Here is a 23,442-nt window from a genome sequence, read left to right as displayed (position 1 = left end):
AGGTTATACTTTTTTTTTTTTTTTTTTTTTTTTGATTTCTCTAATGCTTCTTCTGTCTGTAAGTAACAGTGAGTGAGAAAAGGGGTGCAGATCACAGCTGGAAGTTTCTGCATGCCATAGCCAAACCATTTCTTCCCTGCTTGCTGTATCCCCATAATCTCTCAAGGTAGATATTCCATTATACATATGTGAGCACTGACACAGCAGGACAAGCAGACAGAGAGAGTGCTCTTGCAGAGTGTTAATAACAAAGAACAAAACATCTTTCTAGAACACCGTGAAAAATGATGCCCCCAGGAAATTAAAATTATACCCAAGAATAGCCAGGAAAGAACTCCCTGCCACTCGTAATAAGCTTAGCTGTTTTAGGAATATTCTTTGGAATATCTGTTGGATACTTCGATGACTTACACTATCATCCCTGCAGTACAATTTAAAGTTGAGACTCCAAACCAGTGTACTAGATTAATAATTGACTCTATAGAGATCTGTATTTTTCTTCCTCATTCCTACTATGTGTATGTCTAGAAATATATGTATTTATGTGTCTACATTCTACTTCTGACCCTCTTCATCCTGTATGTCAGCTGTGCAATATTTATTCTGCATATCAAGGATAAAGTTAAAATTCTTCAGTAAATCCCTCACAGAAAAAGGTATTTTGCCATCATACAATCTAAACATATAGCTATAATGCTGGAACATACGAATGTGAGTCTATAATCATTTTTTCGTACTGTTGGATATGTTTCTCAGTGCAGAATACTACTGGCAAGCTAACAGGCTAATGCTTCTGTAAATTAAAAATGATACCATGTTTAATACAGACATCCTTTCTTTTGCTGATGTTTTTTAAAAGCAAACCCTGAGAAATCGCAACGACAGTATCATGTCTACCACTCCTGAGCCTCCAGGAAATGACTCGATTGTCCGACGCTGCAAAGAAGATGCCCCTCATTGCAGGTAGGTAGCTGGTAAAGTATGTCCAAAACCTGGTGGCACAAAGAGGGAGTAAAAAGGGCCTTAAATGTCCTTTTGTGTGTCTCTAGCTGGAGAGTTTCTGTTAGGAAGTCTGGGTAACTTCCTAAATGCTTTTGGGCTTCCTAAATGCTTTTGGGATTCATCCCTAATCTTGTCTGTCTCACAGACATCTGAATGGCATTGACCCCTCCTCTGAAAGCTTTATAGCAAAGTGATACTTAGAAATAGTGTTTTGGTGTTGGTGTCAACAGCATTGGCATTTGTATCAGAAATATCAGTACTCCGGCTTAGCAAGGTCCGAGTGTGGCGTTATTTTCTTGAGCTAGTAAGCACTAAAGTCAAGTATCTTGAGAGTATGCCCAAAATTCCACTGTAGTTTATAACTTTATAATCAGCCTGCAAAGGTTTTTTTTTAAATTTGTTTGTTAACCTAATCCAAAATAATTGCTATTCGCATGCCAGGTTGTGGTTTTCACAGTTCATCTGATCTTGATTTGTGTGAAAAAGGTGAGATCATAGTTCAATATGTAAGAAATGGTATATTATTTCTTTGCTTATGCATGGTGTAAAAATAGCTGATTCTCCCCAGACTGACTGAAGAAATTCACCCTTTACCTAAAGCCAACTATGAAGAATATCAGCTCCACAGGAGACCTACAAATCATTCTGAATGGGAAAAACAACAAGCTGTTATTTAGACAGTTCTGCAACTGAAGGACACACTTTAATGAAGTCTTTCTGGTGAAGCAGACAGATCACTTGGCTGGACATTACCAATATCCCCTTAAGAGCAAAATTTTGGTGCATTTTTCCTGTTTAGTTATAAGGCTGCCCATTCCAGTCACCCTTAAAAGAAAATGTTTTATCTAAGTAGTGTTAGTGGGAGCTAGGCTGGGACTAGAGCTGTGGCATGAGTTTCTTTGCAAACACTTGGTACACCTTGCCATTCTGTTACTGTAGGCATCTAAGTAACCATGCGAGGTACCATTAAGCTGTTATAAAGTCCTTCAAGTACTTTAAAACAAGCAGGTAAATTGCTCTTAAACATGTCATTATTCCTTTTTTTTTTTTTTTTTTTTTAAGCTGTGCTGTTGCCTTATCTAACACCTCCAACATTTTTCTTTGTCACTGAAAAGTTTCCTCCTTCAGAACTTAATGAAATCTGCTGAAAATGGGAAAGTGAACGTCTTTTTCTCTCTCTTCTGTTATCTTACCTTTGTTTTTAATTCCAGCCTGGTTGAAGAAGACAATGACAGCTTTGGATTTGATGCTTTGGAGCTAGATGGTAAGAAAGAGGATATCATATAGTTTAACTGTGAGATGTGATGAGTTTACCTGCTACTGGTACTGTCAAATTATCAATATACCAGATAAGATGGGACACATAGTCTGGAAAAAAAAAAAAAAAACAAGTCAGATCATCATAAAAAGAAAGCAAACCTTAAAATAAGGAAAGCATCAGACTGAGAGGGGCAAATATAAAGACAGCACTGAGAAGTATATAACTACCCAGTGAGAGGACAAGAAGCAAGGGGTACAAACTTAAGCATAAACACTTATTAGAAAAAAAAAAAAAAAAGAAAAAGGAAAAAAAAAAACTTTTTTACTGCAAGATCAATCATGCAGTGGAATGAGGTTGTCTGTAGAGGTTGAGGTGCCTCCATGACGGGAGATACGCAAACCTCAGCTGGATCAAGTCCTGAGCATTCTCCCCTGTTTAACCCTTCTATGAGGAGGGAAGTTGATTAGGCAGTCTCCAGAGATCCCTTTCAACCTGAATGGATCTGTAAGAGCAAGTGGGTAGGTCTAGTAAGAAAGACTGGAATTCCTTGCCATGGTCTATAGAGGTGAATCATGCCTCTTATCAAGAATTTCCTCATTCAATTTTGGCTAGGATCAAACTTCCATTTTCACCTCTTCCATGTGTGTCACTCTGTCTTGGACTCATTTTCATTTTTGTTACTCTTTTCAGATGACAGTCATGACAGACACTCACATGGAGCTCCTTCAGTTCACTCTTCCTCCTCTTCTCATCAGTCAGAAGGCCTGGATGCCTATGAGCTTGAGCACGTCAACTCCATATTTAGAAAATTCTCTCTGGAAAGGTATTTGAGATGCCAGTTTACCTGTCAAAAACAGAGACCGCCATTAATCTATTAGTTACTGGAGATATATATTGACAGGAATACCATGTCACAAGTTGTCACTTGACACAAAGATCTCATGGTGTTGTGCTAAGTCTTTACTTCTTTATGTTGACAGCTGTATAATATTATTTTGAACCACTTCCATATCCTGTAATACATTGAAAATCATCTTAAAATTTCAAGAACTTCAAGGCAGACAACATGTTCTGGAAATTTAAATTTATCCCTGTGTTCTTGTTATCTTTCTGCCACAAGTTCCTAGGTGAGGTTGCCATTATACATCTGAGTACTTGAAGCAGTTGCTCTTCTCTAGAACTTAGGCAGTAATAAGAAGAATTTCTTTTAGAATCCTTATATTCTAATACTTGATAACATTAAAAGCTTATTTATATGTCTCTCATTTATCATGCATGCATTTAACTCTGGATTGGTAGTTAAAAGATGAGATAACCGTGTAACTCTTACTTCCTTTCACAAACACAGACCTTTTCGTCCCTCTGTCACATCCGTTGGTCGCATCAGAAACTCCTGCCATACCATCCAGCGCATAACACTGAATGGAGACAGTCTCAATTCAGAAATCACTCTTGTTGGAGGTAACGATAAAGGGAGCTTTATTAGCTCTGTCAAGACAGAATCACTTGCAGAGAAAGCAGGTCTTCGGGAGGGACACCAACTCCTACTGGTAAGTATAAAATAATCAACACACAGCATTAAATGTCTGTGCACCTGCACATCACACTCATCACAATACTTTCTTTCCTGTCTTCCTTCACCTTGTGTTATTGGCAAACCATACAATTCTTTTAGAGAAAAAAAATAATCTGATATTGACTATGAAATTATGGGAGAATAGTATTTATGGTCATCCAACACAGAGACGCATAGTCCTTTTCACTTTACACTACTTCTGTATGGAACAGATGAGAGTAACTGACACTTTCCTAAATGCTCTGCCCTTCTGAAAAGAGTAGAGTGGGAGTTGCTCTCAGCTTCCCAGTAGTTGCCTGAAAGGAAGTTCATGCTACTTAGCTCAGCATGATGACTCCTAAACCATTATTTAGAGTGGTCTATCCTGGCACTGGATGTGCAATGAGACAGAAATGTATACAGCTGAAATATGAACAGGAAGAAGGGCTGCACAGCTGCATAGCTGTACCCAGCATCATGTAAGCACTTCAGTGATGTTTCTGCTAAGTTGCTTATTGCTTAGAGTTTTCCCTCCATTGCCAATGATCCCAAAACTTTTTATCCCATTAAAATACCTCAAAGGGAAACAAACAAACAAACAAAAAACAACTAATATTCTTGCACTACTTACTATTCGATTTATCATAGACCTGCAGCTTGAGTCCATGACTGCTAACATTCCTAATTTGAGAGAAAAGAAACTACGTAATTGGAACATAATCTGCATCTTGATAGCAAAGTGTCTGGATTGATTAATGAGAAGATTATGCCGCTTTAAAAATGGTATAATGGACTCAGAGATTGAACCTGCACTGGATAGTAATATTTCTTTCATATCTAGTTGGAAGGCTGCATCAAAGGAGAAAATCAGAGTGTTCCCTTGGATACTTGCACAAAGGAAGAAGTTCACTGGACAATTCAGAGATGCAGTGGTCCAGTAACACTCCAGTATAAATCAAATCATGAAGGTAAGACCAAAAGTATTTCTCATCTCTAATAGCTCCAGGTCTATTGTACTAACTAGTGCGGATGAGAATAACAGAACCAAAATATCTTTTATATTGGCATCAATCTGAAGCATGTCCACCCATATTAGTTATCCTGTGTAACTGCTCCAGATTTAGCTATGAACTGAAAACAAAACAAAAAAAAAGAGCCCATGTGCTTGTCACTACAGGACTCTGAAGAATTTACATGGTGGGCCAATAACTACATGACTCACAAAACAGAAACTTATTTTTATGTACCGTTTTCTGTAATACAGTGTGGTGACCTGAATCATCTTTTATCTAGCCAAAGTCCATTTAGCATTTTACCTGATGGAGTTGCCCTGTTTATTACCTTTGTGGCTTTATCTTTTCCTTAACATCTGGAGTTTGTGTGTGATGGATAGAATTTGATTTTAGTGTTCAAGGCTTGTGATGATACTTTGGGGTTGTGAATCAAAAATTACATTCCCAAATCCATTTTTTACCGGTATATATGAATTTTCAGGTTTTATTTATTTATTCTGGTTAGAGAATTTCAGCTGAATAAATCACACAGGAAGTGATGTCTTTGCTTTTCTTTTATGTTTTCAAAGGTAGGAAAAAATATTGTAAATTTTTGAGCACTGCTTAATGGTAGATAAAGCATGTTATAGTTTGTGGGAGTGCCAATTAGGGGTAATAATAAAGGGAATAGCTTGTCATTAAAATTGGTGGCAAAACTCAAGTTATACTCACAGGACAGAGTTACAGCTATGTCTGCATCTTTGCTGAGAAGTTCTCTGTTTTACAGGTCGTGTTTGGAGCACTGAAAGTAGGGTTATCTGTTATAGGTATCACGACAATGGGAATATTCTCACAGATTCTGATACTAACAGCATGACCTGTTTCTGAACCAACGCCCTGTTGGTGTTTTTAAGGTGCAGACCCATAACCTTGCTGTAACTGGTGCAACTAGCACTCTAGAGGTACAAACCCTCTCTCAGAGGAGTCTGAAGTTTCTGCTGGACTTCTCTCAGAGGATGCCCCAGAACACAGCAGTGCTGAGGTTTTGACCAGTGACTGATCGTGCTTTGCCCCTTTCCTTATTGCTGCAGGTTACCGAAAGCTGCTGTCAGAACTGGAAGAAGGGCTTATCACATCGGGGGACTCGTTTCATATCCGCTTGAATCTGAACATCTCCAGCCAGCTGGACTGCTGTTCCCTGTCAGTGAAATGTGATGAGATTGTTCATATTCTTGACACCATGTACCAGGGAAAGTATGAGTGGCTATGTGCCAGAGTTGATCCTTTCACGGACAGGGATCTGGAAACAGGGACCATCCCCAGCTACAGCAGGTGAGTGTAATGCAGAGTGACCATGACTGAGAGCAGTGGTTCTGTAAATAGGAAAATTAATAGCTGCTGTAGGAAAGAAGTGTATGTCTTCATTTTTAGGAAAAGACCAGGTGGTGTTAAGCTGTAATATGAGCTGTAAAACTTTAGAAAGGAGGCTGCACATCTCACCCAAAAGAATAATGTGGGTTTCTGAAAAAGAAGCATAAGAAAATACATCATGGAGATTCTTTAATCCTTAACTGCACTGCAGTCCTGCTCATTATTTTATTCCTGTATTTACTATGTCATTTATTCAGTCCTCACTGCTATTTCTATTTAATCTTTTCTGTCAGCACAGACCCATTGCAGTTCAGCCTTTTTTCTAAGGGGTTTCAAAGGTTTCTTGATCTATGAGATTTCATCCTTTCTTTCAGAGCCCAGCAACTTCTTCTGGTGAAGCTGCAGCGGTTGATGCACAGAGGAAGCAGAGATGAGACAGAAAGCTCATATAATACCCTTCGGGCACTCCGGGTAAGGACCTACAAACAAGGTCTTTTTAAAATCCATTACTCCACTGGTAGTTGTTGTTCATCATGTTAATTTTATGGGAATTCCTATTTACACTCTGTGTAGGTTTTGATTGTCTCAGGTAATGGGTGACCTACGTTTGCTTGAAATAACATTGTCTCTGGCAATGTACCTACCTCCAGTGCACTATTAACCCTTCCTGCTATAAGGTAGAACACTTTAAAAGTATAGTATCTGTTCTGTGTCATAGTTAATCCCTTTCATTCTTCTCTTCCCATAAGCCTCTAACACAACATCACATCCGTATGAGGAAGAAGCTGTGTCCTTGGAGTTAATAATCGGAATTATTTCTTTCCTGCTGTGAACAATTGTCTAATCCAAAGAGCTGTTATTGTCCCACATTAGAAAAATGTTTGTCTCCCAACCTACATGCCATGGAGAGAAGTGGGATTTTCAGGTCTTCACACACAACAGCCCTGCCAGTTTCTTCTTTTCCATCAGTGAAAGAACTTTTATTTTTCTTTCTTTAACCCCAAGGATTCGATCTTTCCACAATTAAAAAACTAACTTCACAATGTATTACTTAGCAGAGTTCTTTTCTAGAACTTTTAATGGAGCTTAGGAGACATACACACTTCTAACATTTGCAGAGACACTGGAGCCACATTATTTGATTTCAGTCAAGGTTGTGCTATGCATTCATCCTGTACTCCAGTCCTCACTCATCAAAGGGATGGAGAGCACCAGCAGCGATGCCAGTGAGAGCAAAAGCTTTGCATGCTATTTCTTGATACAGAAATTACCTCCATCATAAACTGTGGAGTGCAATCTCCTGTGAAGAAAGGAATGTGGAAGAGCAGTAACTGAAGTGCTATAGCTTGTTTAGAACATTGTATTTGGGGTAGATATAAATCAGTCACTATCCCTTTTACTTGGAAATACAAAATATCTGCTTCTGCTTGTTCTGTTTCTCTGATGCTATGATTAAAAAATATATATTTTTTTTTCACTAGAATACATTGCAGCCAGAGGAGCCTGCACCACCAAATGACCCAAAAGCCAGCCCTCGCCTGTCCAGAGCAAGCTTTCTTTTGGGTCAAATATTACAGGTAATAAAGTTTAAACACTCAGTGGCACGTCTAAAATAGTAGATCTGAATAACAGATATTCTCAGGCTATCCTAATCTCCCCAGAAACTCTACCTCAGGAATAGAGGTTGCATAAAGACTTCTCTGTGGTACACAGAAGGGGCAGAGCTGTGGGTATGATCTGCAGTGCTGTTGTGCAGATACTCAGTGTGTGTGCGTGTTAATCTGCTGTGGATACATCAGTGCTTTGACTCATGATAGCAGCGAGCTCTGCCAAGGAAAAGAAAAGCATGCCACTTAAGAGCAGAGGAGAAAATAAGAAATCCCAAAGGGCATTAACAAAGGCTGTGAATCAGATCTATGATATTTAAAGAGACTTAGAATTTAGTCTGCAGATCCATGGAGTTTTGTCTTTGATAGACACAGGTAATTCAGATCTCATAGATAACAAGCGTGGACTGATGAATGCATAGGAGAATAAAGAACATAAGAAATGAGGGTCAAATCTCTTTGTTCACCTTTTCAGTTTGTCAGCAGGTCTGAAAACAAATATAAGCGCATGAATAGCAATGAGCGAGTCCGTATCGTCACTGGCTGGCCCTCTGGTCTGGCACGGACCTCATCTGAAGCAAAGAAACCCTCACCTGATAAACTGGAAGGTATGGATATAAAATAACGATAGCTTTTACACATGGGGTGCTGGTATGAAGGCCTACTGTGTAACTAACTTCATGGCTTTAAAAAATGTTATAGGACTTCCCTATTACTAGCTTCTCTGTTCTACTCTGTGCAAAAATTAGGCAGTCTTTGTTACCAAAAGACTGATTTTACTAAAAGTACTTTGGGGAACCGAGCCTTCATGAGCAAGCTTACAACACTGAAACTTCCTGTTTTGTTGGCAGTTCTTCCCAGGTTCTCTCTTGCTCTTTGCCTAAAGCAATTAACTTATTAGCAGAAAGATTCTCCTAGCAAGTCTCCTGTTAAACCATGAAATACTCTCGTGAAAGCAAAAGGCACTTGAATTATTTAGTGTTAGACCGGACATTTTACTACTGGATATATAGTAAGGATAACCCTGGCATTAGAGAAAGGAGAACCAGCATGAATAACCATGTCATTTCTGGTTCACAAGTTTCTTCTTTTTTTTTCTCCAAATACTGATGGAGAGGAAATGCCAGCATGAATGTCTTGTTTTCTACTCAGATTTGGATTCTGAAAGTGAAATCAATAAGAGGCTCAGCCTGATCCCTTATAGCTTGGTGAGACCCATCCACTGTGAGCGCAGGCGCCCCGTTCTTTTCACCCCCACCATGCTTGCCAAGACCTTGGTACAGAAGCTTCTCAACTCTGGAGGTGCCCTGGAATTCAACATATGCAAGCCAGGTAATGGGATAAAGACTGCAAACCCTTGGTGTTGGAGATACGAGCATACATGTATGTGCACATACACAAGGGCGTGCACTATTGAAAGTTCCTTGAGGTTTTTAAGTCACATCAGAGCGGTGTACAACTACAAATCTTGTTTTTTGAGACTGAGATATTTGAATGTTTTTGAGACAGCCAATGCACACAGTTATGAGATTCTGTGTCTGTGAATATTATCCATGTGTATGCTGTGTGGTTGCTAGGATGCCCCTCAGAGACTGAAATGCTGTGAGTGCTCTTTCTGTTTGCATACTGTTTGCATACTGCATATCTAGGCAATGTGAAATTTTGATTAATTTGTTTCTAGTATTTGCTATTATGAGGAATATCTTCCCTAGAGCGATTTTATGTTTCTGTCTCGTCCAAGGCTGTGAAGATTGTGCATTTGATCTGCTTGAAAGACTGATTTTCTTCCATTCTAAGTATTTACTATTAAAGCAATATGCAGTACTGTGATTGCTGTAGGGCAGGATTGTATACAACACAGCATTAAACACAGCTGACGTTTCATTTTTACACTAATATTGAATACCCACCACATAGTACAGTCTTATAGTTATCCAGACAGAGAAACTGAAAAGTTAAGTATCATAATAAATATCCCCTGTCTTGCAATATAAAACAAAAGCTTTGATGTAGAGCTGCAATTCTCAAGGGGACCAGTACCTCACAATGCAACCTAAGCCAAAAATTTTTGAAACTTTAAACACAAATGTTGGAACACTAAATCCATGTTTTAGGATCCTGTACTGAAGCGACCTTCTTTTTTTAGCATTTCTCAGCATCCTTTAGCCCTGTAATGTTACTCTGTAACATGAGGTGCTGGAATTGTATTTACTGTTTTAATTTAATGCCTTCATAGTGTTGTGGTAATTGCCCAAGGACTCATTGGTGCAGGATATAGCTGAGGTGCTCAGCTGTGATCAGATTAAGCTTTAATTGAATTTAATGGAAGAAATGAGGCAGCTGTTAAGAAGACAATTCATTGTTCATCTTCTTTCCCTGAACCATCCTGACATCCTGGGTGAAGTACTATTGGACAGTTGTTAGGTGTACTGCTGTTGTAATCATGATTTTTGTCCTCATCCACTTCTCCTACCAGATATTGTAACAAAGGAAGAGTTCTTAAGGAAGCAAAAGATGGAGACTATCATCTTCAGCAGAGAAAAGAATCTGAACACATATGAATGCATTGTACCTGCCAACATTGAGGCTGTCACTGCCAAGGTGCTGAGAGTACTCTGTATCCATTGCATAGGCTGTCTGTGAATCTGTCTGCAGTGTGTGTTTCTTCTTGAATGAGAGATTGACCAATTTATAGTTGCATGTTCTTTTTCTTGCCCACCTTAAATCTTAGATTTGTATTTATTCTCTCACATGGCTTTTATTTGTGCTCCTGCTTTTCCTTTTCCTTTTCATCCTCAGCTATATCCTTTTATATTCTCACTCATTCCCTGTGATGACCCACATTGATGCAGCAAAATATCCTTTCATTTTCTGTGCTTCATCCCTTATTCAGTTCCTTTTCGTATTGTAAGTATATGTGAATGCGCGAGAGAGTAAGAGATACAAGGACCGAGACAAAAGAAAGGATAGCCTGAAACACAGACACAGGGGTGTACAGTACAAAGATAACGATGTCAAAGACAGAGATCTCATATCAAGTAGAGTAGATTTGATGCACAGCATGGAGAAAAGGAGAATTAAAGTGATGTTTTTTCTCGTACAAGTAGTTGCAGTAGATGTTCTCTCTGAACAAAGACCATGTGTGTGTTTGTGTATATATGTAAAACTTTGATCACACTCTTCAATTTTAGATCAATCAATTTCTATTTTAAACCTTTTCAGAAAGCTATTAAGCTTCACTTTTATTTGACTGGCTAGTTGTAAACCGGTAGGAGGAGTTGGGACTTTAAATGTATATTTGATTAAAAGGTTTTAAATCAGTACAATGGTAAATGGAGAGCTTTTCAGCTGACCCCATAAGGTATGGATACCTTTATCTCAAGATTCTACAGCAATGAATGTTCCTTTGTAACGCTGTTATGACTTTGTTTTTAGAATAAGCATTGTCTACTGGAAGCTGGAATAAGCTGCACAAAGGATTTAATCAAAGCCAAGATATATCCTATTGTTCTCTTTATCAGAGTCTCAGAGAAAAACATCAAGAGGTTCAGGTAAAATATCAAACCTTTTGCATATTTGATATTCTGTCTTACTCAGTGAGTGATTCTCGAGTCCAATAATGTTATCACTGAGAGAAATGCAGGTGCTCTTCTTTCTTCATCTGGTGTCTGTGTGTGCATTGTTTCCTACCATGTCTCCTTCCTGAAATATTGACCAGGAAAAAGAAGGAATTCCCCAAATTTTACATTCTTTCACTGTGCCTGAAAGCAGTGATCATTGTGGGAGTATAAAACTGAAGAATATGTCTTTTTCTCCATGCTTAACACTCCCACAGCATTTCTTAAGGTAACACTAGCTGTAAGAGGAAAGTTCACAAACACTTGCACTCTCCCTACATTGCACTCTCCCTCTTAAATTGTTTTCCCATAGCAAGTATTTTTCCTTGGGGGCAGGATGGAGGTGGGGGGGGGGATAGACTTGGAGTAGCTGTATTCTCCACTGCTTTTATTACTTGTATATAATCAGTAGAAAATAAATTCTTGATAGGGCAGCTGGGACTACGGGATTCACTTACAGTGCAAGACATTTAGTTTTGGTCTGCTCATTTGGTACAGGAAACTACTGCCAAAGCCAGAGACCGAAGATGAGTTTTTACGAATGTGCCGTCTGAAAGAGAAAGAACTGGAGGCACTGCCATGCCTTTATGCCTCTGTAGAGGCAGATGCATGGAGCAGTATTGAGGATCTTATCCGAGTAATAAAAGACAAGATCGGAGAAGAGCAGCGTAAAACCATCTGGGTAGATGAAGATCAGCTATAAAAAAATAAGTAAAATGAAGCTCTTTGGTGACAAGAGGACATATCCAGGTGGAGCAGGGGCTCACAGAATTCTCTGATTCAGTGCCCAGTGCTCTCTTCTGTTTCACCCTTGCTGGCTGGGGACTTGCTACTGGCAGAATGCGTGTATGGAATGGAACTGGAACTGTGCTGAACAGCCAACGTCTCAGATGCTGGGGATATAGGGTGTGGATCGGACCACAGCCACCACCACAGCTTCTGACCCACCAGCATCTTTTAATGGACAGCAGCTGTTTAGCAAGTCAGAAGGACAAAGATCTTGCAAAGGAGCTCAGGGTAATTTATTATGTAAAGACACGGATCACATTTGGCCCATCAAACACTTCTGATGAGACCAAATAAGTGAAATCTAAGAGAAATAAAGCATGAGGATTGGACTAAAGGATATGGAATTGAGACATGTCCTGCACCCATCCCGAGGTGAGGTTCCAAAAATACTCCAATAAAGAAGCTGTATGGTAGCAAAAGAAACACTACCGCTGGTGGCCGAGGCAGCTCTGTAGCCCTGTTTTGCCGTGACCATTTCAATCAGAAGGAAAGAGAATAGCTGTAATTCCTGGCATTAATTAAAATGACAATTTTCACTTCCTCTTTAAATCCAGTCCTGTTTAACAGTTTTGTGGGTTTTCTTTTAGTCTTGGCACTTACAGAAAGAAAAAATAAAAAGACTCCACAGTCCCAGTGACACATCAGATCTTTCCAGATCTGCCAATGTTTCATTTAGTTTTTCCCTGCCTCTGTATTGTATTAATTTGTATGTCTCTCAATTTTTACCATTTTTTTTACTTGTGGAAAATTCTATTGTGCCTTCTCTAGGCAGCAAGGTTCTCTGTTTCTCCACTGAAATCTGTATTTCTGTACAACATCATTGCCTGCCAACATGCCTGCTCTCAACAGGAGGGACTGTTCTGAGAAGAGGAAAAGGAGAATTTCATAAGCCAGTAATCGCTGTGAGCCACTCAGTCCTTGACCTCTCTGCCATGACTGACAGCAAGGAGACCAGTGAGTGTCACACTGTGCTGTGGCCAGCTAGTATAACATTTTCAAAAGTGTGTACATGACTTAGAAGACCACATCCCATTTTCAAAAGCACTCGACTCCTCAGAGAGTTTAAGTTCCACCAAAAATGAGTGGGACTAGGACTCCTAAATCTCTTAGGGATTTTACATTTTTTCCTCTATACATCAGACACTGCACTGAAACTGCCAAATTGATTCAATAAAACTGATCAGATAATTATGACTTGCACAGTTGCTGATCTGAAATGCAATAAAATCTGACCTATGGATGAAGAGGTACACATCTCATTATCCTTACATCTTTCATCCCCTGCCATATCCCTCCTTTTTAAGATGCATTTAGTAACAAACAAACTTATCTCTGCCTCTGTGTTCATCCCATGTCCCCTGTCTTGGTAGCTCAGGCCAGCATGCAGCAGCTTGCAATAAAAAGAGAGAATCCAAGCAAAACATCTGGCCTGGTTGCCCTCACTACATTAACTGCTGCACTGTTGTGGTGACAAGCTTCTGATGTTGTGGGTGTCTCCCAGGTGGGCTGGGTCAGTTCATGTTAGCTTACATGACTGTGCTTTTCTGCTCTTCTCTTACTTTTATGCATATCATTTTTTTAACTAATGCTGTCTTCCAGAAGTCATTTATGTCAGCTTACATCTAACTTTCTGCTGCTGTGTTTTTCACATTATTAATGTTTGAAAGACTGCTCATAGCTAGCGTTTCTCAGAGAATAGCTTTTTACCTTCCCAATGCCATCTGTTTGCACTGCGCAAGCAGGGGGATACTCCTATTTTGCAATCTCTTCACAAAGTGCAGGCTGCATCCGCAATTTGCAACTCCCTCCAGGGCAAAGAATAACAGCTGATTGGGGTATATATAGAACAAATTGGATGATTCTTCATAGAGCCTCTGTAGCTCAACAAGAAAACAGTGTCGGCTGGGAAAGCTGAGCCTTCCAGGAGCATTTTTGCAGACATTCCTAATGTCCTGATCATGCAACCTTGTGCGACAGCTGCCTGTGCTTTGTTACCATGACAGTTTTGAGTCCGCAGCTGAGCAAGGGGTGGGCCTGCGAGAACATTCCTGGGCTGCTTCAGCAAAAAAAGTTCAGCCAGGTCAGCTTCAGAGCCTGCAGGAGCAGCCAGCTGCCTGCCTACAGGACAGAGCTCACCCCGTGTCCCTGCTGCAGGGATCAGGAACAGCTGGCGGGGTGGCTGGGACAGACGGGGAGCTGGAAGGAGGGGTTGAAGGATCTTCATCTCTCATGGCTGCTCCTGCAGTGGTCTGCTCTCCCCACTGCCTTAGTTCTGAGCCCTCTTTACACAAACAACAGCTGTGGATGTGATTTATCTCACTTAACTTCAGACATGGAAAAGGTGGATGCCAAAGTCTGAAGGAGGTTCCTTTCACAGTGAATGGAGATACACCTCCCAAGAGCTATTTGTCTAACTTACTGTAGATGGCTATCTTAGGATGAGATAAATTGCCCTCTGAACTGTCTGTTTCTTTCCATGGACTACAGAAGAAAACTAGAAAATTTGCCTGGCCTTTAGCATTTAACTTTTTGATCTGTATTTTAGGACAGCTAAGCCCACCTTATGGAAAAGGTGGCACTAGAGATGGAGGCAGGGAACAATAACAGATCTAATTATTTCTGTGAAACGAGAGGAGTAAATACACAGAACACATTCTTCTTCTCGATATCTGAGCAAATCTGTAAAATCCCAGTCCTGTAGATGCCGTAAAGCATTGAGGCTGTCTACTCATTTGACACAAGACAACCAGACTCTTAAGTGAAGTTCACTGGCAGAGCTATGTGCTGTGGCATTCATAACCCTCATCTCTCTTTGACTGAGTGGAGAAGGACTGGAAACTATATTCCCCCTTGACTTCTGGATGTGAACTCAAAAAGCAAATCTGTAACTGGAGCACATTCCCAGAAGTGCAGCAGAGCAGTAAGGGCCATCATCATTTACACTAGCTGAAGAAGTGCTTCTGATGTAGTTCCAAATGCTGTCCATCTAAACTGGAAGAAATTAACCTCTGTGTCTTTTGAAATATATTCAAAACTACAGGCTTGAAAAGAGGCCATGAATTTCCCTAAATGGCAGAGTATTGGAGACAGTGTGAATTCCAAGTCCTGAACTGGCAGATCTGAAGTGCAAACTTTGAACTTGGGCTGTAGATTTTCTCACTATTCTTGATTCTGCTAAGTCTTACTTACGAGGTATGACTTTAATCTAGCAACCACTTCCCTCCTCACATGCACATGTAATATGCTTCTTGAGCTTCTGATCACATAAACAAATGCCCACCCATGCATAGTCAGCTTATTGGTCAAGGATCAATAATGATCATTTCGCTAAGAAACTGGAAGAAATGATTAATAAAACGCAATCTAAACTGGAAATATTGTAAATGTTTGTTGTAAGCAGTGTCACAACTGAGTCCAAAACAAGGTCTCTGCTGGATCTCATGGAAGTGTAAGGATTTGACAAATTTTCAGTTGGATTTTCTTTGGGTGTTTTTGTATTGTTAGCCAGCACTTGGTATAAGATTTGCAATCAACAACAGGACTTGCAGGTACCACTGTAATGCAGACAAATTATCCGAGAGTAATAAAATCAAGCTGTAGACCCACGTTACAGCTGGCTGCCATGGCTGGACATCAGAGTTCAGATCAAGCCATCTGACAGAGACATGTCTGGATACCAGTTGTATTTGTCTGTCTGAGGTAAGCAACATTTACATTAATCCATTTTCAAACAAACCTCTCAACATTTCTAACTGTAATCTGTGAACATTTCTCCATAATCTGTATTTTAAGCTAAAGAGGGAATTATCAGAAAATCAGGGTAATTGTCCCGTATTCAGTATGCTACTTTTTTTTTTTTTTTTTTTTTTTTTTACAGAAGTTCTAAAGCATTAAATAATAACAGTCTTTCATAATATATTACTGGAAAACTACTTCTTTCATTTAAGAGCTCACAAGAGCTGGCTGAAAAATTTTTAGATGTGGATTATTCTTTGGAAAATGTCATTGAAAAATTGGCCACTAGAAAATTCAATTGGAAATTTTTTCAATGGAATATTGTGCTGTTAGAAAATGTGTTTTCATCCAAATCAATTGTCTGTAAAAATGTTTTAATTCTGACATTTCATTAAAAAAAAAAAAGTTTTTAAGTAATAGTGAAGTAGTTCTTTTCAGTATTTCACATACTTTCAATCTCTTACCTAGAAATATTTCTGGCTTTATTTTTTTTAATTTTTTATAGTCGAAGTATTTTTAAAAATCTACATTTAAGCGTTTAATTTGATTCAAGCACGTTTTGAAGAAAATCTTGTATTTGATTTTTATATTCTACAAAGTAATTGAAGTAAGGCCTTATAGCTATCAGATGTGGAATAATTTCTGTGATCACAAGGAAAAAAAGCACTGAATCTGGCTTTACATTATATTTAACTCTGCTGCTAAAATGATGTGTTATATAAGTCAGTATCATGCAGTTCAGCACATTTGGGAATTGTTGCAGGTAAAAATTTCATGCAAACTTTATTACACAGAATTTGATATTCCTTTGAATCAGAATTCTGGCTGGAGGCTAAGCTGTCAATTGGTCTGTCTGCAGCACAGACAGCTCTGGCAGCACAATTTGCAGGGGGGTAGGAACACACACAAAGCAGACTTTTGCTTATGAACCTTAAGTGGAGATAGTTGCCAAAGCTGGAAAAATGCCTATAAACCTGTTAGAAGTATTTGTATTTTTTTTATGCCAAGCTATTTTCATGGGTTAGGGTTGGAAAACTCTGTAGCAAGGGTGAAGGCAGGGAGACAGTATTCAGGTGGGCCAACTTCAGCTCTGGGGGGTCCAGAACTGCGTGAACCCTGGAGCTGCTGTGAGGGTACAATGCTCGGTCACCTAAGGGGAGATGTTCAAGCAGCAGTTACCATGCTGGCTGCTGTAGACTCAAAAAGCAAGTCACAGGGCTTTGGGACTTCTGGGAGAACAACATTCTAGGATTTTGCAATTATTTGAATTGAGTACTCTGAATCATTCAGCATTAATCAGCTTATACTGTGAAGCCTATCAAATGTGTTCCCTCTTGGTGTAGCTGCTATCTCCCTTGCTTTTGTTCACTTCTGAGGGCTGAATGGTATTGTGCTATTTGTGCTGTTTGCCATTAAAAGGTACACAGGATTTCAGCTGATTCCTTTCTTATAAGTTCCTCTGCTTTCCCCACGTCTCCTGCCTTGCTCAGTTTCCAGAGTTCTCGTTTGCTCCCTGCTCCATGTAATGCCCAGGCTGATTCAGGGTTTGCAGCACACTTCGCTTGCCTGAGTTCCTTTCTCAGAACACTGCTCCATGCAGTCACGTCCAGCGCACCGAATGATTAATGTGTAAATTGAAACTGTAATTCAAGAAAAACCTTGTGCTTTACTGGGCTCGTCCCCAGAAGAAAAGAAAAAGGAGGCTCTAATGTGGATCAGTGCGATGTGCCTTTTGGCTTTGGAGACCTAATCCCAGTGTGGTTCTTGGTTCAAGCTCAGTGAATACGGTCCTTTGGCTCTGGCCCTTGGCTAGCAGCACAGCTGTTGGCTGGAACTCCTGGCACAGCAAGAGTTACGCTGACAGCGCCGTGTGAGTCCTGCCCACGCAGGACCTGAGGGAACTGGGGTAACTTATTCTGTCTGACACCTTCCTGAACGGAAAACCTAATTCAGCCAACACAGTGCCGAGAGACCATGACAGGAAATTTCCTCCTGAATCTTTCAGGAACCTCAGAATTCTGCCTTGCTCCCACAAATCACACTCGATATTTTTGCAAAGCCCTCTGCAGCCCTTACCCCCCAGAAAAGAATCTGTGCCATCCTCATGGGCATTCCCTCACGTCTTTCTAGTGAAAAATTTTGGTCTTCCCCTCTGATCCTACAGAAGCAAATGGAAGGCTTCCCATCCCAGTTTTCATCTGTAGTGTTCATGTTTCTTTACGAAGAAGGTGTTATTAATGTTCCTGTGCAAACAGAGGAACTGGACAGAGGGTTGGTGTGGCCGGCCTGCCCAGGGCAGCAACACGGGCTGGCTCCTTAAACCCTGCACAGAGCTGGCTCTGGGTTTGCGCTGCTCTGGCCTGGAGACTCTGAACAAGAGCATAATGCAAGTCTGGCAGCACTCTCAAGGATTTGAGTGGTGGCTGCCTTAAGTGGTAAGATTTCTAGTTTGATTTGAGAACCCTACCAGTAAGCCAAGTTCAGAACAACAGGAAACTCGTCCACCCTCCCTCCCCCGCCTCCTTTTTTTCTGTTCCTCTGCTGCAGAAACTTTCTGATGTTCAGATCACAGGCTCTCCGGGGTTAAATGCACCATTAGTCACTGGAAAAAGAAAAGAAAAAAAAAAAAAAAAAAAAGGAAAAAAAAAGAGACCCTTTAAAAGCAGATGGTGGGTGATAGGGAACCTGTTTGAGAGTAAATATCTACACCAGCATGTCTGCTTCATCAGATATTAGCATCAAAAGCTGTCTGACAATTTAGCAACAAACAGCAATATTGATTTTCTTCCAAACTGCAGACACAAAAAGCACAGAAAGACAAAGATGGAGAAATGGTTCTTTCATAGGATCCCCATCATGCCTGGGCAAATAACAAGGCGGGACTGCCAGGCAGTGAAGCACCTGCAACACCCAGCTCAGCATGGTACCAGCAACCTGCAGGTTAGAGGTGACTGAAGGACGCAGGGGATGGTCCAGTTCCTGGCCCTGAGGGTGTGCAACACACAGTGATACCCTCCCAGGGGTGAAGAAGTGGGGCTGAGGCTGGGCTGTTCCTACCACGGCAAGTGGGAGCTTGTGGATGGAAGGTGAACGGGTGAACTTGCTTCCCTTGCTGTTTTCAGAGGATACACGAATTAATCACTACAAAACAGATGAACAGTAATAGCTACCTCTCCACCTGGGCTGACTGCAGCCCCAGCAGCCACCCTGACTTTTCAGGGCACTGGCAAAGTAGCCGTTTTTCCACCCTGGCAATCTGGAAAAATTCTACCAAAGAACTAAGATGCAACTGTTTTTGTTTTTTTTTTTTCCTTTGTTCTCTGTCCCATTAACTTCATTTTCCCATGTTGGTAGAAAAGTCTTCTCATGGCCAGCAGTCAGACCTCGGAACCACTTCTTTTATCACAAGTGTTTGGTATATCCAGTCCTCTGGAGAACAGCTTTCTTTTTTCTGATTTAAATTCACCACAGCCATTGGTCTCACATCAATTATGTACACTTTTCCCTTGCCTCTCAGTCTGAAATGCCAGTGAATCTGGTAATTTTTGCTCACAGAAGTGGGGAACTAACAGGGATCTGATCTTTGGCACAGCCTGTAGTGATTGCAAGTACCAAGGCGTTAACAAAACAGCAAGGAAAGAGAAGCAGGCACTGAAACTCACTGAAGTACAATCTCCTGCTCACAAACAAGTATTCAGAGAGTAACTCATAACGTAGTGCTTCAGAAGTACATCAGGACAGTGCCCAGGAAGGGCTACACAAAGCAATACCCAGCCCTGGTCATAGGGACATCCAGAATGCTCAGGATAGAACAGGACAAGAAATAAGGAATAACTTGTGCCTAAACTTCCTGGCATAAATGGACACAACTCCATTAACTTTTAGCTCTGTGCACCAGAAGGAGCTAAGCTGGATATTGGCTCTGACCTAGTTGGAGTTCTTTATAGCAACGTTACCGTATTGTTAAAATGCTGTTTTAAGAGCCAGTTTTTGGTTGTTGCCTTCATTTTTTTCACCCTAGAGAAAGCTGGTGGGGTAAACTTCTATTAAATGAATGTGAAAAATTGATGCCTGGGTCTAAGTGCACATTTATAAATATAACATCAAATTCAGTGGCTTACAACAGCAATGTCTCCCAAAGAGCTCTGCCCTCCAAGCACTGCCTACCCTGCTGTAGTAATGGTCTTTCTCTTACCAGCATCCCGAAACACTCAAGCAGTCTTCCAAAGGCAGCCTTATGCTGGTGAGATTTAGCTCTGTCATTGTAGCATGTCTGCAGCATTTACTTCTCCATATCCTGGTGCTGAGCTGATTTGCTCATTATCAGATTGCTTTTTATTAATCACAGCAGTAACAATGGGACAGAGAAGCTGGAATACAGCATAGACAGTGCTTCATTTGTTCCAATTGATTTTCCTATCACATTTTATTACTACTATTTACTTTGTGCGCCTCAGAAAGATTGAACTGCACTGTGCAGTAGGGGTACATATTTGAATTTCTCCTCCTTTTAGCTCTTGCTATTTCTATTATGATAGTCAGAACAGTGGGTTCTTCCAGCAACTAAGCCATGACCTTCTCTGCTATAAAACAGCATATAGAGGTTTTGTGATAATTAGACTCCACCGGCGTGTGAAGTCCTGCATGTGGAGTCCTAGGGAAGTCCATGAGAATCATGGATACCGAGCACATCTGAAAATTAGACTGCCAAGATGGTATTTTATAAATTCTCAGCACTGACCAGAACCACAGCTATAGCTAAAACAGCCACAAGGTATAATTTGAGAGTATGGGAATATGTGTATGCGTCCTATACTTGGGCTAGGATGTTCTGGTGGTTTCAGGATGAGGTTTTGATTTGTAGTAAAAATAATGGAGATGATGGTGATGAATATGCTTTTTCTTTTTCTTTTCTTTTTTTTTCTTTCTGCTTCTTCCTAGCTATTTTCTAATGTCTTAGATCACTGTTCACAAGCTGGATCTGGCAAACTTCAGCCAGAACATATAAAACATAAGAGAAGACCAAATGATTACCGTCAGAAGGTATTTGATGGTTTATGGAAAATGATGCTTGAGTCAATGAGAAGACAAAGGATGGCAGGTGCAGTAAGATTCATTAGTTGTTTCCTTTCCATAAATGAGGCTCACTGAGAACCAAAACCAACTTAAAACTTTGCCAGAAAAAAAATATCAAATTCTGTGGTAAAGCTCCTATTTTCAGCACAGCTAGGATTTCACACTAGAGATTTATAAGCGTTTGAACTATATTTATTCTGAAATTGCCCTATTCAATGAGTACAACAGGAAATCCATGGTTGGCTGCACCTGTAGGTGTGAGATACAGTTGTGTGGGGAGGTGATGAGAATATGTAAGAAAAAAAAAAAAAAAGGCTTTGTTTTGTAGAAATTGTTTTACAATTAGCCTAGTTTAGGAAGGAGGAGGAAGCTAGCAGGTGGTAGCATGTGTCATTAATAAAGTTTAAAACAGAAACCACAAATAGTCAGCTGAGCTGAAAGTTTCCGTGGGCTCTTCACTCTTACTGGAAATGTAAGAGTCCCTCACGCAGGAATTTCTTTCTTATCATGTGCTTTATCTTGCTGAGGTGCTGTTTTATAACTTAAGCAGAATGTGTGAGTGTTTGTGTATGTGTGCGTGCAAGCACATCTGTGCACACGTGCACCACGGAACAGCACGTCTATACAGATGTGCAACATCATGCTCTTTGGGAACATGCCACGCACCACCAAGTAGATGTGTTTTTCCTCCTAGCTTAACCAGTAGAATGGCTTCTTTTGTTCTACCAGCAGAAGCTTTTGTTTCTTAGAGCAGAAGATGCTGAGCTCAAGTGCCCTGGCCCCCTCCCTGAGGTACATACATATACTTGTCAGTTGTTCAACAGCATCATCTGAGCTGTGTGACTTTGAGCTTGTATGATGGTTTACTATCCTCCTACAGCTGGTGACCTTGAGCTGCATCAAATAATCATTTTCTTACCTTTTTTTTTTTTTTTGAGCAGTAGTGGGGGGTAATTGAATGATTGTAAAATGGACCACTAGGCAACTAGAGGTTAAATGAAAACTAAAATAATGTCATCTACTGGAACGTTTTTGGTCACATTTAAGGTCACAGTCAGATAAAGGGTTAGGAAATATCAGCCTGAGACTTTAGCATTGCAAATGGGTTTCTGCAAGCACAGCTTGTGAGTGATGGGAGGGGAGAGGAAGAAGGGAGGAGGATATACAGATACTGGTGGTGGATTTAACCTGGACTAAGTTCAGGCACCTCAATAAGATTCACTTGAGCAGTATTGATCAGAGTGGAAACACTAAGTATGTTTGTTAATCTGGCACTATTTCTTTCATGCTGTGTTTTTATTGTTATTAGAATCTGTGATTTACTGTGTCCAGCCTGGATCAAATTCAGCAGCTGTATTTCTCAAGATTATTTTTTCACCCTTTCTTACTGAAGTACATTTATGGAAGAAGTTTTACAGCTTTTCAAAAGAATCATGTCTCCCTCCAGTGGTGAAGTGATACAGCTTGGGTTTCCAAAATCAGTTAGGCCATGTGACTGTATGAGTGTGCATGACAGTACACTTTTACGTGAAATAGTCCTGTGACGCACGTGAGGAGAACATGAACACTCATCAGTAGCCACCTATTTTATAACGGTTCTTCCAGTAGAACACACTGTTTCTTTGAACAACCTCTGTGGTACACCACATCTCATTTAAATACGCTTTGTTTTAACAAAATAGTTTAATATTGCAAATTCTCACTCAATTTGCATGTTTTGCTGCTTGAATATTAGTAGTTTCTGTCTTCTGGTTCCACGGTTGTACAATAAAATACTGAGTTGAGCCCTGTCACGTTGTGGCGTGAGGTAAAACAATGTTTTAGATGTCATGTAGAAAAATCTCTTTGGATCAAGCTGTTTTCAGTTCAGAAGAGACATATTCAAGCCCTGGTCACCCCATAACAGAAAGCCATACGATACAAGTGCATTGGGGTGAGGAGATATTGATTTACCTTCTGTAAAATAAATGTAAAGTCAAAAGTCTGAGCGTTTTTCAGCACCTCTCCAGTTCTCTGCCTGATTTGTGTGCAAGCCCCAAGTCTCATACCTTCCACCATACATCCCACATCTTTTGAACCATCCCTGAATTGCAGGTTCATATTATGAGCTGCAAAACTTGTTCAGCCTGTGTTGTAAGCCGCAAGTGCTCCCTTACTCATCTGGTTTGTGTTCCTTACTCAAGTTCTTCCTTCTTGACCTCATTCTTCACATTTCCAAATCTGAGATGAACTTCATAAAGCACTTTTCTTAACCTCCCTGTGCCTTACTGTGTTCCCCGTTGAAACTGTGCAACATCAAAATAGATATTAAAACAGTGATGCCTCAGTAAGGGAAACAGCAAGAAGCGTTACATTTAAACTGGTATTTATTGTTAATTATGCTTTTCCTTCTAGTAGTGAATAAGCACTCGGTGCTGAAATTGGAAGACCTGCTCAG

General features: G+C 40.3%; 1 protein-coding gene across 4 annotated transcripts in view; it reads left to right on the top strand.

Annotated features, from left to right (window-relative positions):
- CARD11 (caspase recruitment domain family member 11) overlaps nucleotides 1–12,838 on the top strand; it is a 43,991-nt gene extending 31,153 nt beyond the window's left edge. For all 4 annotated transcript variants that reach the window (XM_005020113.6, XM_072023715.1, XM_038187020.2 and 1 more), the window contains exons 12-24: nucleotides 860–963; nucleotides 2,214–2,266; nucleotides 2,954–3,086; nucleotides 3,612–3,813; nucleotides 4,660–4,786; nucleotides 5,902–6,142; nucleotides 6,556–6,652; nucleotides 7,663–7,758; nucleotides 8,264–8,396; nucleotides 8,941–9,120; nucleotides 10,265–10,389; nucleotides 11,224–11,339; nucleotides 11,904–12,838. In XM_005020113.6, the coding sequence (XP_005020170.3) occupies nucleotides 860–963; nucleotides 2,214–2,266; nucleotides 2,954–3,086; nucleotides 3,612–3,813; nucleotides 4,660–4,786; nucleotides 5,902–6,142; nucleotides 6,556–6,652; nucleotides 7,663–7,758; nucleotides 8,264–8,396; nucleotides 8,941–9,120; nucleotides 10,265–10,389; nucleotides 11,224–11,339; nucleotides 11,904–12,108 (1,812 nt within the window). In that variant the 3' untranslated portion in view covers nucleotides 12,109–12,838. The remainder of the gene's footprint in view (nucleotides 1–859; nucleotides 964–2,213; nucleotides 2,267–2,953; nucleotides 3,087–3,611; nucleotides 3,814–4,659; nucleotides 4,787–5,901; nucleotides 6,143–6,555; nucleotides 6,653–7,662; nucleotides 7,759–8,263; nucleotides 8,397–8,940; nucleotides 9,121–10,264; nucleotides 10,390–11,223; nucleotides 11,340–11,903) is intronic.
- The last annotated feature ends 10,604 nt before the right edge of the window (nucleotides 12,839–23,442 follow it).

The sequence above is a fragment of the Anas platyrhynchos genome, chromosome 15, assembly GCF_047663525.1.
Source record: "Anas platyrhynchos isolate ZD024472 breed Pekin duck chromosome 15, IASCAAS_PekinDuck_T2T, whole genome shotgun sequence".
Lineage (NCBI taxonomy): Eukaryota > Metazoa > Chordata > Aves > Anseriformes > Anatidae > Anas > Anas platyrhynchos.
Note: the sequence above shows the minus strand (reverse complement) of the source record. Positions and strands in the feature narration are given on the sequence as shown.